The sequence below is a fragment of the Heliconius melpomene genome, chromosome 18, assembly GCF_056956725.1.
Source record: "Heliconius melpomene rosina isolate 202511_hmr_F chromosome 18, ASM5695672v1, whole genome shotgun sequence".
Classification (NCBI taxonomy): Eukaryota; Metazoa; Arthropoda; class Insecta; order Lepidoptera; family Nymphalidae; genus Heliconius; species Heliconius melpomene.
In genome coordinates, this window is record NC_140406.1 from 10,271,834 (window position 1) to 10,290,228 (window position 18,395).

The following is an 18,395-nucleotide window of genomic DNA, read 5'->3' on the forward strand; positions in this document are numbered from 1 at the left end:
AATCGAACCTTTAACTATCGTGTGTAGACGAAGTACCGCTACGCCACTTTTAAAATGTGATTTATTTACTTAGTATTTTCATGAAATATAATTACTTATTAATTTATATGCCAAGATTACAAGCGAGGTCATTACACGCCGAACAAGTAATGGATACATTTTTAAAATAATATTTAACATACGTATTGATTTTCAATATATTGTTAATTTTCAATTAGAAGTCATTGGGAGATCGTACTAAATTATTTATTACATAGATTAATCGTGTAATTAATAGTGTGTTGATGATATGTTGTAAGTAGAAAAGTAGTTGACATCAAAAAAAGGACCAAGATGCCTTTTCATCACGATTTTCTATTTGACAAAAAAAAATAGATTTAGATTTAGAGGTGCTGTACATCTACTAGGAGTAGGAGGTAACATCTACAGATATCTAATGTTAATCCACATTTTATCTATAGATATCGTTAAAATATTTTAGTTGATTATGAATATATGGGCATTGTTCTTTTTATTTTAGAAGTATACTTAGTTATTGTTAAAGTCGAAAATTGGGATAGTTTTACTTATATTCGACAATTGTCACTTATCTTAGGTTTATTTTAACCTTTACGAGTAAATATATCAAAAAAAGTAATATTTTAAGTAAGAAAAATGAACGGGCAAAAGTTGCACGATAACACTAATTTAGGTATCTAATTTTATCAATATCTTAAATTATTTTAATTCTTACAAAAATGTATAGATAAATCAATCTCACGAAAGCCGTTAATCTACTTTATGTGGACTTTAGTAAAGATGCTAGTCCAATGACCAAAAAAATCAGTAGCAAATAACAAATATAGTTAATAATTGCTATATTTTTCTTATAAATAATCTGACTTGGGAACGGAGTGTTTTAACACAAGGTTCCCTCTGTCTACCCTGCTGTGGGCGGGATAGGTACAGCGTGAAGCTGATTTTTAATTTTTAATAACCTGTCACTTACACCATCTTGTTTACAATCATACACTATAGAACTGTACCGGGGCGACTTCAAACGTAATGCTAGAAACGAAACTGAAAAATTAATCGATTTGCACATATAAACAAATGTATGGAAATTTAGTTTACATTTGTATCGTATATAAAATATGTTAAAGAAGAGAAACTGATCTAAATGTAACCCTAACTGTATTTAAAAAAATAAAATAAAAAAAGCTTTACCCCCATGCACAAATATCCTAAATATAAATTAGAAGAAATTAAAGTACTCTGCCCTAAATAATACTTATTTCCTATAAGTCAACAGACATATATAGTTGAGTTCCACTACTCAACATGCAATGTCTCCAGCAAATATTCAGCGGAAAGTGGAGAACGGAAGTGTCTTAATGGGAACGGAGTGTTTCAATACTACGTTCCCAGGTTCTTCTGCCTACCTTTCTAAGTGCGCGATACAGCGTAAAGCTAAAACTAATAACCAAAGAACAGAATAGAAGTAAAATAATAACTTATCATAATTACATACTTTAATAAAAACATTTAATAATTATAAATATGTACGTATACAAAAGTATTATTGTTATCAATATAATATGTATATTATATAGCGTACCACGAGTAGTATTATCTAGCTTTAATTATTCTGTCGGTGGAGGACAAGGTGAAAAAAGTTGTAGCGAATATTATGCACTAACACACCATTCGGTCGACCTTACTCCGGCGCGGACGCGCCTCACGCCACTTCCATAAAAAATCTTAATAAAAAATCGTAAAAAAAATTATAAAACATTTATAAATAAGTTGTACAATTAATAATGAACTGCATAATTTTATATTTTACTTGAAATTAAGATATTATTGTAAAAATGACTAAGGTAATTGATTTGGACGATGTGTTTGCGGAGATCGGGATGATGGGACGTTATCAGATAAGGACATATTGTTTGATTTTAGTCCCGATTTTGTTTTGTGCAGTGTATAACAGCCAGTATATATTTGCAGCAGGCAGTGTTCAGTACAGGTAGGTCATTTATTTTTTAAAATAAAAAAAAAAAATGGTAAAAATATCGATTTAAATCAAAATTGAGTGCAAAGTTTACTTCCAATGTTTTTAAAGGGATTTTACTTAAATTAGGGGCGAATTAAATTGTTAAATATTTGCATAATAGAAAAATAAAAACGATATATTTATAAAATGCATATTTTAATAACTTATTTATGTTAAAAGACAAAAAAATCATAACTTGTTGATATTAAACATTATAATTTTCTCTTATATACCTATAGAATAGAATATACCTACATACATATTCACACTTCCATTTTTGTCTAAATTTATATTCTCATTTCTCCGTTTTTGTGTCGAGGTAAATCGCTGCGTTAAGGTCCGCGACTTAACATGCAGTGCCTTCAGAATTCGGCAAAATGTAGGGACGGTAGTGTCTCAATGGTAACGGAATGTCTTAACACTAGGTTCACTCAATCAAAATATTAAATATTTCATTTCCTCGAGCGAGAATCGAATCCACAACCTGTCGTGTTATACCCACGACTGGCCTTCATAAATTATTTTTGTTTACTTTATTTTTGTAAAACGTGGCATTCAGTGGCCATTTAATATCTAATGTGTCGAAAACTAAGCGGAAATTAGAGCACAATGTTTCTTAAATCTTCAGATATGAAAAGATAAAAGAATAAAGATAATAGAGGCCTATGTGTAGATAAAATATACATATAACAAATTGACTGTTTGCGTGCATGTTTTATTGATTTCTTTATATGATTCATATTATAATATTATGGATTCGCACACACACACACACTTTGTACAGTTGTCATAAAGCTGCATGAGTAACTGTCTAGACTCCACAAGTACATATAGATTTATTTGCTTTTCAGAAAATGTTTAAATGAAATTAACCTGAATATGAATATTTCATATTAAATTCAGTTTCATACCACCCTAAAAATAATTACAAAATAATATTTAAAATCATAATTGAACACTTACTTCTCGACACATTAAGAATTATCTTTTACGTTTGTCTTTTTATTTTTATTTATTCACATTTATTTTAGCATTCGTAACTTTTTGCTTAAATTTTATTTTATAAGCATACTTTTTACTAAAATTATGATATAGATATATCTCGGACATTTTATATAAAACCGAATTATGAGGCCGTTGTGGCGCAGTGGCATAGCGTCTGGCGTTAAACGCGACGATTGTAAGTTCGATTTCTACTCAAGGGAATAAGTTGCGGCGTTAAGTTCTGCATCTCAACACGCAAAATCTCAAAAATTGTGTCGCGTGTGTATCGGAGTGTGCTAACGAAAATTCAAATTCGTTATATTTTTAGCATTCCTATAATATATGTATGTATATATTCAATAAATTCAAATGTTAATCGTACTAGTGACCTCACTCTTATTAGATAGTACTTGTAATTATGAATTCATTAATTACTATAAAAAAATACTGTTTATAAAATGTTATTTGGGTTCTACTTCTATATCCAACTTAACAGTGGTGTGGTGTAAAACATCGTACTTTGAAATCAATGTTAATTTCAAAAATATTTTTTGGTTTCCTACACCGTTTTCTTGAATTACTTATGAAACGTACAATCCCGTTTTCGAGATAGGAATTTCCAGAAATGATCTCTTAGAGCCTAACAAGTAATGCCAAATTTCATACCAAATTTCAACGTTTTACGCTGCGTAGCTTCGGTACGGCTGTACGTGGTCAGTCAGTCGTTCTGTAACGGAAGCGTTTTAATTATTATATAGGTACCTGTGGCGTCACTTCTTAATGTCTGATATCTTTAAAAAATTCCACACTCGTCCACATTCTGATACAATACATTGTTTTCTAAAAAGTTTATTTTTACTCGTAAAATTATATAAAAACTAGTTTGTACCGCTAATAACGACCAACGTGTATTGAAACGATAAATTATGTTAATTTTATAGCTTTCATACATATATTTTAAATACATTATGGGGTTAGACCAAAAAATATTTTATCTCATTATTTGTTTCCTATCTTCTATCATTTAATATGTTTTTTTTTCGTACTTAGTGATGTATGTATGTTTGTGACGTATACTGTACGTACTTTACTCTAGTTACGAGTTAATGGTAACTCTGTGATACGTAACTAAACCGCGAATCTATAATATTATTCAGTAATCACTCCCAAGGTAACTGGAATAGTCTTGTTTCGTTTTCCAAATACATTTAACAAATATTTCTTCCAATTTGCATAATATGCTGTGTGTCGGAATATCGGTGGCAATTAGAAATAGATATTAAATTTGTTTCATTATTGTAATATGTTATAAATTATTGACTATTACAAATAAAAAAATATTTTTTTATATTCTTATTTTAGGTATAATTTTTGCTTGTGACATGGCTTCTTTTTCGTATTTAACTTTCGAGTTTTCGTTTCTTGTCGGTAAAAAAAAATCTTAAAATTGAACTGTAGCTTTTATTCATCTAATTACATAATTATATTGGGAAATATAAACTATAAAAAGAAGCAACTGTTTTCCAACGGCAAAGAAATTCCATACAAACGGAATCGCTATTTGCCAATTTGAATATTATAATAAGCCGTGCCTGTGAGATTGTTGATTTATATTTAGAAACTTGTGTATGGATTTATACGATAACGATCGTTGTCACTTTTAATTTTTTTTTAAATTTCTACTAGTGGAAAAGGTAAATATTAGTAAGTTATTGGCCCCATCAGTGACATTTAGGGCCAATAATTACTAAGTCTCAAAAAATATTTCCTATATTTTTTGCATGCGTGGCATTGAATGTCAATATCAGTTATCAAAAGCAACATTGTTTTGTTAGAAACAATCAACTACTTAAGTATAATCTTATGTTTAGATCATGATACAATATACGTACTGACGATAAAAAAATATTCTAATCTTCACGATAAATATAAAAAATATTTACTTATATACTGTAAGTTTTATATAGATAATAAAGTTAGTCTGTCCTCTTGTCCCATTTTAATGTTAAGTCTTAAACGTTTATACTTCTTTACTAATACTAATTTTGTTTAATTAAACACGCTAATCTTAGGTACAACTGGTTAGAATTGAAAAAAAAGTATTTTTGTTTTCTCTTAAATTAAATTGACTGGGACGAGGGAGTTTAGAGGTTATTCATTGTTTATAATGTTCACTTTGTTCTCTGGTCAGAGGTATTTAAAGCGCTTAGAATATGCCAATTATCATAAAAAACTAGTTATTTCCATTTGGCGGCGCAGGCGAAGTCGAGGGTAAAGGCTGGTTACCAATATAATTCCACATATATTCCGAGCCGTAAAAAATAAAGTTGCGAGATAGCGAAAAAAGCGAAATAAGTTTCCAGCAAACGTATAAAGTTTTCACATATAGTTTTGACAACGTATAGACAATTTTAACACGTGTTATATGCCACGTGCATATTCTGTTATACTCATACGGAATATCAACGACAATATGTTTAGGATCGTTATTCTATTGTTTCGCCATTTAAGCGAAATCTCTAAATGTCAGAGAATAATACATTAGTTATTTCACGCTTCAATCGACCGTGAACTCGTCTCAGTGGTCTTCAATGCTTTACTAGAATCTAAGTATTTCTATTAGTAATCTTTTTTTTAAAAAGGTAAATAAATGCTTCCGATTACATTTGTTTACCTTTTTTTTTATTGATTTGTCGTATTAATTAATTCCTAAATTCATTTCGTTGAGGCATATTTTTTTAACTTCTTATAGGAAGAGTAAATTAAGTGTTAAAACATTTTTTTCTTTGCGTTTCGCCTAATTTTCACTTCAGAAAATATACTTACACTGAATGTTCAAGTGTTCATAGATTTGGACGTATTTTTCTTTGCTTAAAACATCGATTGAATAAATAAGTGTCTGGGATGCTAGAAAAAAAAAAATAAAATTGTTTCAGTGTACGTTGTCATTTATTCTCCATTTTATTCTTTTTAATGACGAACGAACGATAGAATTGTATGGCAAGACTGTTGCAGGTAGTAGGTAGTCTTGAGATCATTGCAACTCTGTAGACCGCTGTAGACCGACCATACATTGTTGCTATATTTATTTATTTAAAACATATTATTATATGTTCAAGTATTTTGTTTAACATAGTATTAATTTGTGTATTTGTTGTAAGGAGGTATATATATACTGTTAAGAGAATTATTTCCATAATAACTAAAGATTTACATGTGATATAAAATAGTAGATATTTACTTATTGTGTACAAGCAAAACTAATTAAAAAATATCTAATATACATTTTAAAAGTAAATAAACATTTAAAAAACGTACTACGAAAAGAATTATCTATATATACTACGTACATACAGTTTTAAAATTAACGAAGACGTTTGTTTTAATGAATATATTTATATATTTATATATTTTTTATCTAAAAACGAGTTTGACAAACAAACATACAATTTCTCTTTTAATGCATTGGTATCTATATTATATAGTTTATATTATCCTATCCTATCTATATACAGGGTGAGTCATATTGAACTTTCCGGTTTTGGAAGGACGTTGCACGAAGAAGGGAAGGAGTAGAAGGGTGGGGATGGTGTCATTAGACGCGCCATGACATGCAGTTTTAGTGTGAGCAATGGCTTGGTCGGGACAACATCGTGCGTTCGTAGTTGAAGAGTTTATTAAAAATGTTACAGTTACCTCTGCTCGGTATTGCGACATGCTTGAAACTTTTCTGAAACCGAAATTGGAGGAATTAACGCAGAATCATGACAACGATAACATCTGGTTTCAACAAGATGGTGCTACAGCCCATACATCCAGGCGTTCAATGGAAATCCTGCGACAAATGTTTCCCGGTCATCTCATTTCTTTGCGAGGTGACGTTGGGTGGCCGCCGAGATCACCTGATTTAACCCCCTGCGATTTCTTTCTCTGGGGTTACCTGAAGGAAAAGGTGTACACGCATCGTCCCCGAACCATCGATGAACTGAAGGCTGCAATCACGGAAGAAATCAATGCTGGAATAGCATTGATTTCTTGCTGAATATGACTCGACGAGTAATGGACAACTTCCGGGAAAGGCTTCAGCAGTGTGTGGTCAATGGAGGTAGACATTTACAGGATATCATTTTTAAAACCAACTAAATTAAAACTGCATGTTATGTGCTTTCAAACAATAAAATAATTTTTACTGCATGTCGCTTTGTTTTTAATACACACCTTATTGAAATCGGAAAGTTCAATATGACTCACCCTGTATATAAAAGGACTTGTCCTCACTAACTGAGGTAAGACGCACGCACAGCCGTAACCGCTGTGCGTAGAAACGTGAAATTTGGACAGATGTTTACTTTCGTAATCCGGACACTAAGAAAGGATTTTGAAAAATTTTTACCCTAAAGGGGTGAAATAAGGGTTCAAAGTTTGTATGGAAAAAAATTTTAATCCTCATCAATTTTTATAAAATTTGAAATTTAGATTTTTAAAAGTATTTAATTGAACACGTGTTTCATCGTTTTCTAGAATTCTCCCCCTAAGGGTGCAAATAAGGGGTTGAAAGTTTGTATGGATAAATTCTTAAATCGCCACCGATTTTTATAAAATTTGATATTTAGACTCTTAAAAATATTTAATTGAACATGTGTTTCATGGTTTTCTAGAATTCACGCCCTAAAGGTGCAAATAAGGGGTTGAAAGTTTTTATGGAAAAATCTTTAAATCGCCACCGATTTTTATAAAATTTGAAATTTAGACTCTTAAAAATATTTCATTGAACACATGTTTCATGGGTTATTAGAATTCACTCCTAAATACGCAAGCGAAGCTGCGCGCGTCCGCTAGTATCTTATAAAACAAAGTCGCTTTTCGTGTCTGTCTGTTGTTTCTAACTCTTCTTCTTCTAAACCACCCAACGGATTTTCATCCGGTTTTCACCATTAGGTCGAGTATTTTTCGTAGAAGGTTTATATATAGTTTAGTATTATTTGTACATTCTTATGTAAATTAACATAAATACGATAAATGTGTATAAAGACCCACCCGTTGAGACACTTTCGCGCATGCGCTGTTTTAATGATAAGTACTACATGAAAAAAATGTACTGAAGTATTGTTCCTCTTAATAAGATCTACAAAAAAGTCTGCGACGGCATATTCGTATTTTTTAAGAATAACGTGTAGTGACCATTTTTCTGTCTAAAAATAATAATTTCAATATATTTTTTATTGTGAGTCATATTTTTCCATAATGGTATTAATCCTTATCCTTTAAAATACTTTATTAATTTTCTACGTTAAACGAAGATAAAATGTGCTTTTTACACTATTTCGAAATTGCGTATAGTTTTACAGAAAAACGCATTTAATTGTTGGCACATCCCGCCGTTGACACATCAGCTGTATGTTACTCAAGTTTCACTTATCCCTTACTCTCAGCATATAAATAAGTATATTAGTTACGTTGGCCATTTAATGGAGATCAAAACTGTCTTTTACTGTTTTTCATTTTAATAAGTACTTTAGAAGTTGTTACAATATCAAAAAATCCTTGCTGCGAAACGGCTCGCCTCTCAGCTTGCATCCGCCGCGCCCGCCTGCCTTACACGCATCGGTGGTTCAGTGGTAGAATGCTCGCCTGCCACGCGGGCGGCCCGGGTTCGATTCCCGGCCGATGCATTCTATTTAATTTTCCTCACAGGCAGCCACGTAGTACTTGTTTTTCATCAGGGACAGAATACCCTCTTCAGCATTAATCACAAGCTCGAAAAAAAAAACCGCCCGGTATAGAGGCATAGCAACGAAGATTTAGATGCGTTTTCATATTTTTTGTAGTAGTTATAAGTAGGTCGGCTTTTGTTTATAATTTCTTCCGTTTAAAAATAGTCATTTAAATATAGTAAAACAATTGGAAAATCCTTATTGAAACTACGAAAATGCGGGTTGCATTAGGGTTTAATCAATTATCACATTATCTTAAGTGCTTTGCAAACATACATTATATGAATAATCCAGTAGTAAAAGCGGGCGAAGCCGCAAGAGGGTCGCTAGTAATATTATAAAATGTAAAATTTTGTTTGGTTTAACGCACTAATCTCAAGAACGAGATACTGGTTCGAAATAAAAAAGTCTTTTTCTATTAAATAATCCATATATCGAGGAAGATTTTAGGAAATGTTATTTCACAAATGAGTAATAAGAGTGAAATGACATTAAAAAAATAATGCGACAATGTGAGAGCTCACGAGCCTCCGTTGTTTTAACCGACTTCTGTAAGAAAAGGAGGTTATCAATTCGACTGTATTTTCTTTTTATGTTCTCATAACTTTTGACTGGGTGAACCGATATTGATAAAAAAAAAAATCATGTTGGAAGTCACTATAAGCTCTAAATATTATAGGTATAAGGTATATTAATTAGAACACAAATACAGTTTAGTTTATTAAAAAAATAATAGGTAAAACTCAAGCGGGCGAAGCCACGCGGGTAAGCTAGTAGTAGCTCTAAATATGAAGATAAGCATTCAATTAACTCGTATTAACAAGTTATTATATTACTGTCTATGATTTACAATCTTATTTAATGATAAATTCCTTTTATAATGTGGAATTATGACGCTTCTGTAGTAGTTTTGTCCAACCAAAGGAAATCCTTGTTATCGCGAAGGCGCTACGGTTGAGTGCCTATTTGCATACATTAGTTACGAGTTGAAATATCATTCAGAGATATCTCCTTTAAGAAGAATAAATATCTTCGTTAAGAAGAATATACCGTCAAGACACCCCGTCCTTCAATTTTCTTGTATTGCCAGAGCGTGAAAATAAAAATAATTTAAATATTTCCTACGAATGATGATTGAACCCACATTTATAGTTTGTTATTGTTGCTGTTGTTCCAATTTGAAACATTGCATTTTAAGTGGTACGATGCGCCTTACCAGAGTAGAAATGGCAGATTTCATCACGACGAGTGGAAATCGAATGAAAAACCATTGCAACGTAGTTAGACGTTGCCTCACTGAGCTACGTTGGTCTTAAAAATTTTCCAAACAATAATCGCACAAAGTAATTTATTCTCTCACGTGTACATTAAAAATATATTTATGCATAGCTACAAGTTTAATATTTTCCTTAAGTCTCAGTAAATACTTAGAAAATAATTGTCTTTGCCAATTAAACACAAAAATCATTATATTATCGAAGGCATTGTCGTTTAGCACTAGGTAATTACTTTACGAGGTTGATGTATTTTGTATGAGTCTTGTGTGAATTTAGTTGTTGAAATTAGAATCGAGGTGTTAAAGTTGTTTTATTTATTCTGACTTTATTATATTAATAGTAGGTATGTGTGGTTCGCAGGCGGTCTTGGATGCAAAATTTGTGCCCGTTTTCATTAACGATTGGAAAGCTATACCATTCATGTTTAAAGTTAGTGTTATTTATTATTGAATTATTATATTAAAGAAGAAGAAGAAGATATGTTTTTGGAATTAAAAAAAAATGTAACTAGATTCGCATCTCTTGGAAACCATTGAAGCATTTTGACCAAAAAGTCATACGTTCATCTTGAGGGTATCGAGTTCGTTTGTTTGCGTTTCTTTATGTATGAGTAACTTCTACTAACTGATTATTTTTTAATATGTTATATCAATTGTACAGAAACACAAACGATATTCAAATTAAGTTTTACATTCAACTTAACCATTTTGTTGTCTATAAAGTTAAGTTAGGTTATAAAAAGTGCGATAGCTACTTAAAACCGCGATCGGTACGGTGCCCGACTTAAAATAATTAAACGCATTTCCGTCATTGTATAGTAGGATAATTAATAACCTTAGCGATAGTTGTTAATTCAATTCCCAGACAGGTGCAAGAGGGGTGCCTCGTCAGAACATGGAAATGACAAATAATTCAATCCCCCGAATAGTGATCGAACCTACAACCATCGTGTTTACAATCCGAATGATACAAAATGTATGTGTAATATATGTATTTACTTTATAATTATAATACTCATTAACTACTATCTAACTATCGCTTGATCCCAGTTTATCCCTACAATGAGAAGTGACGATAATGTGGAAAAACATGTGAGCGCGTGTGAAATAACTTATCTATAGTATACTTCATTATTGTACTTATTATGTGAATTTCGCATATTATATTATAAATGAGGATTATTTATAATCTATATTTCTATACTGATATCATAAAGATGGCAGTCATGATGCGGGGGCACAAGCTTGGGGCTGTAAACGTGACAGGTTGTGCGTTCGATTCCCATTCGAGGAAATGTAATATTTTCATTTATTCGCTCTGGTAACAAGGCAAAACACAGTGTTGAGTTCCGCCACTCAACAAGCAATGTCTCCAGAATTCGACGGAAAATGGGGAGCGGAGTGTCCTAAAATTAGACTTCCTATGCCTATCCTGCTACGTGAAACTGTATGTATGTATAATGTGTGTTCCTATTCTTTTTTCCTATATACCCCACTGTGCTTGCGGTCACAATCACCTCGGCCATTTAGAACGTATCATATGACTCTTATTTATTTTTTGTTGATCACGGGGGCGAAGCCCTGGCTTCATAGCGGCGCAGTGTGAGAGCCCTTAATGCCAGAGCGAATGCGATGACTACAATTGAAAGTTATTTGGGGATTTCCATTCTTACGTTATCGTTAGATAAAAATTAGGCCGACTACAACCACCTGTCATTTAAATCTTAGAAATATGTGAATATCTTTATCTCAAAAACTACTTCACCTATTTTGATAAAACTATTCTCTTAGTTGGAATACCTGTACCTCATTTAAATCAGCAATCTCTCATCTTTTTCCGACTTTAGTTTTCGGACATGACATTAGTTTTCGATTACATGCAAGCACAGAAACATAATATATGTATGTACTTCCGAAATTTAGCGCCATTATTTGGAAGCCTATGTATCCCACAAACTTATAAAAGGAGAAAAAGGAGATCATCAGGATCTCCTTTTTGGAAAATCGGTTAAAAATATTCCTCAGAAGTCAAGAATTGTATTCTTTAACTGACGTTCACTACGATGGGAGTATAAAGGATTAAATTAGAAGAGATTACTGTAGGAAGTTCTTATTTTGACGCCGCGCCTGAATGGAGCAACGAGGACGGTCAACCAACGCCACCCACTTGCCAATGTCTGGGTTCGAATCGTAAGACATATTAATACAAACTAGACAACGAATTGATGCGTACAATACGTGTTGCCATAGCAACGTGTATGTCCTATTATACAAATATGTGTGTGTTACACGATTTAATTTTTTAATTAATGATTCTGAGAACACTTGTTTATGATGAAAAGGAAAAAGCAATGAGTCCTGACACTGTTTCTGCCATGTTTCGATAAGACATTTTATAGGTAATTTACAGATTTTATATTAGAATAGTCAAATGTAAATAACTGATGATAATGTGGCCTACAATCCTTCTTAAATGGACCACCCAACATAAAAATATGTTTTCAATCCGAACCAATAGTTCCTGAGATTAGCGGATACAACCAAACAATCTTATCATCTTTATACTCGCATAGATTGAGGATACCTTGGCCTACTTTGCGTAGTTCTTCCGTTACATTATAGATGTTAGTTGTTAAGTATCCTTTTTGTTTTCCTTTAACCTTGTTAGTTTGAACTTGGAACTTGTTTCTATAAATAAAAGCAAGTATATATGTAAATAATTCTGGTTATTGCAAGATATTGTAATAAATTATTTATAATAGGTCTTAATTTTATTGTATTTTCTACGGAGCTTCCCTTTTGAGGTAGTAAATTATTTTCATTTCCTCACCTTAGGAACAATCAAACCGCATTTTATACATTATTGTATTTATATTTAAACAATTACCATTATATTTTGTATTTAACGATAAAATTGTAGCATTTATATTGAAAAGAGCAACTGCCGAGTTTGTTGTCGGCTCTTCTTGTCACTAACCTCGTATATAAATTTAATGCTAGTCGTTGCGCAGACGCACAAACATGCTACTGTAAATACGACAGGTGGTGGGTTCCATTCTCACTCAAAAATTCGCGTGAATGACTTGACGAATTTAGATGAAACTTTACTGTAATATAGCAGATATATCAGGATAACATATTGGCTACAATTTATGTAAAAAAAATTATTATTGTTGTAAATAACAGCTCTACAACAAACGGGTTATCGAAAAGCTAAAAGAATCTATAAATGAACTAGAACTTCATGTTAGTTATTGTCACACAAAGAAGAGGATACGACCACTAAACGTTGTAAACGTATTGCTTCATGTGGGCTAGAAGGTCAATTGATTTATATTGTGCTATTCTTAACCGAATTTGGCTTACTTTATTATATTTTAAAGTATCTATTATATACAATTATTTTATTGTGAACTTGTTTATATATTACGATACTATATTAAATCGTCACTTTTCATGATTTTTATTTTGAATAACCTTATTTGACTTTGATAAAAATTCCAGATGCCAGGTCCCAGAATGTGAGTCAACTCCACCAAAATTTGACACAAACGGCTGGGGCAGCTGGGCGCTGCCGGACGGGGCGGGCGGGAGATGCGAGCGGTTCGTGCCCATAGGCAGCACCTGCGCTGCGGGCTCCTTCCACCCGATTAACACCAAACGGTGTAGCAGTTGGATATATGAAAATAATAATAGCATTGTTTCTACGGTATGTATGAATTGGATATTTCAATCTAGGTGTCTATATAAAACTAAATGTGGAAATGTACATTTAATATAGTGTTTGATTTAGTTCGATAGTGTTAGATAATAGTACTAGTTTTAAAAAGTAGTTTATTTGAAAATTACGATCAAATTGCGACATTTTTCCATAACAAATTAACAAATAGCCTCGCACTTTTTTCCGCATGGTAGGGTAGGCAGAAATGCGACCGAATTTCAAGACTCAACACGTGGCTACTCAACACGTGACGACAAGTGGCTGAACTCGCGTCTACAGTCGCTGGTCCAGTGCGACACGGCGATATCAACCATAAACAACCCCCAATAGATGGGTTAAGATAAAAAAATACAACATCGTAAAATATTTTTCAGGACTTCTCATAGAATTTAAGTATTATTAAAAACCGGCAAAGTGCGAGTTGGATTAGCACATGCAGGGTTCCGTAAAAGCAAGCATTTATCTGGGACATAATATATTGAGAGATAGTAATAGATTTTTGATTGAATGTTGTAACCTCAGCGACGATGATCAATTATGTTGTAAATTGGCCGTTTCAATATTTAATATACATAAAGCTAAATGTAACATTTCCAGTTCGACCTCGCGTGCGAGGAGTGGAAGCGCACGTTGGTGGGGACGATGCACAGCGCGGGGCTGTTCATCGCGTTGCCCCTCACAGCATATGTTTCAGACAAGTAAGATACTATTAAAGGTTCTTTTTTATTTTACATATCTATATAAATAAAAGGACTTGTCCTTACTGACTGAGGTAAGACGCACGCACAGCCGTAACCGCTGTGCGTAGAAACATGATATTTGGACAGATGTATACTTTCGTAATCTGGACATCCACTAAGAAGGGATTTTGAACAATTATAACCCTAAAGGGGTAAAATAAGTTTAAATGCACCGATTTTTATAAAATTGTAAATCCAGACTCTTAAAAATATTTAATTGAACACGTGTTTCACGGTTATTTAGAATTTACCCCCTAAGGGTGCCAATAAGGGGTTGAAAATTTGTATACAAAAATCTTTAAATCGCCACCGATTCTTATAAAATTCGCGCGTCGGCTAGTTACATATATAGGGATACAGCGTGAAGCTAAAACATAATTATTATTTATTTTGCTTTCCAGTTTTGGTCGTCGCATAGCCTTTATAGCCACCGCAGTGGCTCCCGCTTTCGTTGGCATCGGTCGCTCCTTCTCACAGAACTACGTCATGTATGTGGTATTAGAGTTTGTGGAAGCTGTCGTCGGCGCCGGAGTGTATAGCTCAGGATTTATTCTCGGTAATTGATTATTTATATATTTTACTATGTTAGTATAGTTTATAGGGATGTACGTGTGGGAAAATAATCACTTTTGAGCTATTGAGTTCTTGAGTGACGGAATTCAACGTCGCGCTTTGCCGGGTTTAAAAAAAAAAAACTTAGGTTCAGTGGCATATCGTCAAGCTGTAAACACGATTGTGGGTTCGCTTAAAGATTGGGGAAATGACTATATTTATATATATTCTCCGCCTTTAGTAGACAAAGCTAGATGTTCCGGTGCCTCCGTAACAGAATCGCTTAACACTAGGTTCCTTTTGCGTACCTTTCATATAATTTCTTCTGAATTTTCATTTGAAATACTTATAGGGGATTTTATTTTGTAGTTTTGATATTGTTTTAAGATTCATATATTAAAAATAAATGTATAATAATTTATATTTTTTTCATTTCAGCTTTGGAAATGATGGGTCTCAACCGTAGAGTGTTGGGTGGTAATATAATTTCTTGTACATTCGCTGTCGGACAGGCTGTCGTAGCGTTGGTAGCTTGGGCCATACCCGAATGGAGGACATTAACTAGAGTGATATATGCACCGTCATTCATCTTCATATTCTACCTCTTTTTCATAGAAGAGAGCGTACGATGGCTCCTCAGCAGAGGAAATAAGAAAGAAGCCGCCAGAATTATTTTTAAAGCAGCAGCTGTTAATAAAAAGAAATTATCCTCAGAAACAATAAGGCAGCTGACGGAAGAAGAGAATACGGCGGAAAATTCTAAAAGCTCTCCAGCTGTAGATGAGAAGGAGCAATCTCTTGCACTACAAGTGCTTAAATCCAGGGTGATAATGACCAGATTGGTGATTTGTTCTTTCTGGTGGATCACAGTGACATTCATATATTATGGACTATCGATTAATTCGGTGTCTCTCGCTGGTAACAGTTATGTGAACTATATACTGACAGCATTAGTTGAGATTCCTGGTTATTGTATAAGTGTTTTGACATTAGATCGGTTCGGAAGAAAAAGTTCAATAATGGCAGCTTTCTTCGTATGCGGAATCTCTTTAGTTTGTTTGCCATTTATACCACACAGTAAGTGTTCTGATGTTTATTAATATAATTGATTTGGTAGAACTTGAAAATATTTATTGTATTATTATAGACGATCATTCAAATTTAAAAATAACGTTTTTTTTTGTTTCGTTATATATTTTGATAATAATGTAGATTTACTTTTAGCTTGTATGAACTGAATGTAATGAATGTTCATCCATTTAACTATTTGAATAGTAGATATAAATAGATTCTTTTGAATTAAATTGTTTCTTGCAGTAGAAAGTAGCATGTAGTTTGTTTCAGATCTTCTTTGGCTGCAGACGTGTCTCAACTTGTTGGGCAAGTTGTGTATTAGTATGGCTTTTAGCAGTATCTATATTTATACTTCCGAATTGTACCCAACTACGCTGCGACACAGTTTGGTAGCAATATGCTCTATGTGTGGTAGGGTGGGACAAATTGTTGCACCACAAACACCACTTTTAGTAAGTATTCTAGCTATTTTTTTAATTACACACATTTTTTTTTTCATCAGTGGATCGAATATATAGCTTTAGGTAACAAGAGAAACCTTAAAATCTTAGTAGTTACAAATTATTACTATATTGCTTATATAGCGAGTAATGTAACGTAATTCAATATAAACTAGAGTAGAGGAAAGTACGTTCCAAGAAAGGTAGTATAATCCAAAAATATAATTCATCAGAACTCTCAATTATACTAACGATGTTGGGTAAACTGACAATAAGCATGGTTTTCGCTTCCATCTACATCTACACGCTTGAACTGTTCCCGACTCAAGCGAGGCACTCCATGATGGGCGCCTGTTCTGTAATAGGCAGACTGGGATCCACCACTGCACCTCTGACTCCTTTACTGGTTAGGCTTTACTGGTTACATTGCTTTGCGTATGTATTGCAAAAATGTATTGTTTCACGCTGTATTGCATGGTAGTATTGCAGGTATTTTTAATTTTTAGGTAAATTTTCTATTTGTCACTTCCTACTAATATTATAAATGTAAAAGTTTCTTGGAATTATGGATATTTGTCCCATTTTCATACAACGAACGTTAAAACTTCTATTAGACTTAGAACTCAATTGTAATATAGTTTGTATATAAAAATAGCACATATGCTACAATTATGTAAAGATTTTGCATTTCTCTGTAATATAAAAATATATTTAAATGGGGTAAATCACGATGTGGTCACACGTGGTTATAACAAGTAAGCTATGACAATGTATGTATGTATATAGTATAGCTTATGAGCTTAAAAGCTGATAATGCATAAAAGCATGGTTGTTGAGAGGTACATTACTACGCATCCGACGACTTTACTTGACAGGCTTATAAATAAAATTTTTAATTTTATTTATAATATATATTTTATATATAATATATATTTAATATATATTTTTAAATTAATCTAAAAATATCAAGTAATCATAAGTAATGTTTATCAAACTGCAATGAATTAGTTAAATTACTGAATATTTAAATATAAATAAATACATTATTTTTATTAATAATGCCGATAATGAATAAGAGGCCGTCGTGGCGCAGGGCCACAAGGGTGTGACTGTAACGCGATGGTTGTGGGTTCGATCCCCACTCGAGGAAACGAAATATTCACTTAAATTTATATTTCCGTTTCTTCGCCCTGTTATCGAGGCAAAACCGCGTTGAGTTCCGCCACTCAAAACGCAATCCGTTCAGAATTCAGCGGAAAGTGGGAAACGGAGTGTCTTAACACTGTCTACACCCTGCCTACCCTGCTACCCCTACCCTGCCCTGTTTTTTTTCATAATGATATCTTATTTTGTGCCAGATAATGAGCAAGGATCTTTATTATCTTATTTCCACACAAATGTCTTAGTAAATATTCTTCCAAAATTCATATTTAAATTACAGATGGCGTACATGGAAGCTCTTCCATATCTTATTTTCGGTGTAATGGCGGCGGCTTCAGGGCTCCTGATGATGTTAACACCAGAAACCCTCCACATCCGCCTCCCGGACACTGTGAAGCAGGCGGAAGGTATCGCAGACGCCCCCCGGACTAGAGGAGCCACTGATGTTATTGTGGATTGATAGGAAAACCTATATAATTGTGGAACAAATAAGTTTAGAGGACGATAAGTATTTATGGTAGAAATGTATACATGTATAATAATGTGGATGAAAGCGATGCATAATAAAGATGTCTGTTAAACTTTATAAGGCATACATTTAACTAATTTAATTATGAGTATAATATTTAAGTGCCATTTGAAAAATGTCCTCAGATTTTGCCTAATTTATATACTTAACTATGAAACGGGTAGCGTAAAAT

General features: G+C 32.9%; 1 protein-coding gene across 1 annotated transcript; it reads left to right on the forward strand.

The window, feature by feature from the left end:
- Window positions 1–1,653: 1,653 nt before the first annotated feature.
- Window positions 1,654–18,305, forward strand: LOC146529523 (organic cation transporter protein-like). The gene is made up of 7 exons (XM_085201392.1): window positions 1,654–2,005; window positions 13,511–13,715; window positions 14,325–14,425; window positions 14,869–15,023; window positions 15,458–16,096; window positions 16,364–16,545; window positions 17,975–18,305. The coding sequence occupies exons 1-7, from the start codon at window positions 1,851–1,853 to the stop codon at window positions 18,152–18,154; spliced, it is 1,617 nt and encodes a 538-aa protein (XP_085057518.1). The 5' UTR covers window positions 1,654–1,850; the 3' UTR covers window positions 18,155–18,305.
- Window positions 18,306–18,395: the final 90 nt, after the last annotated feature.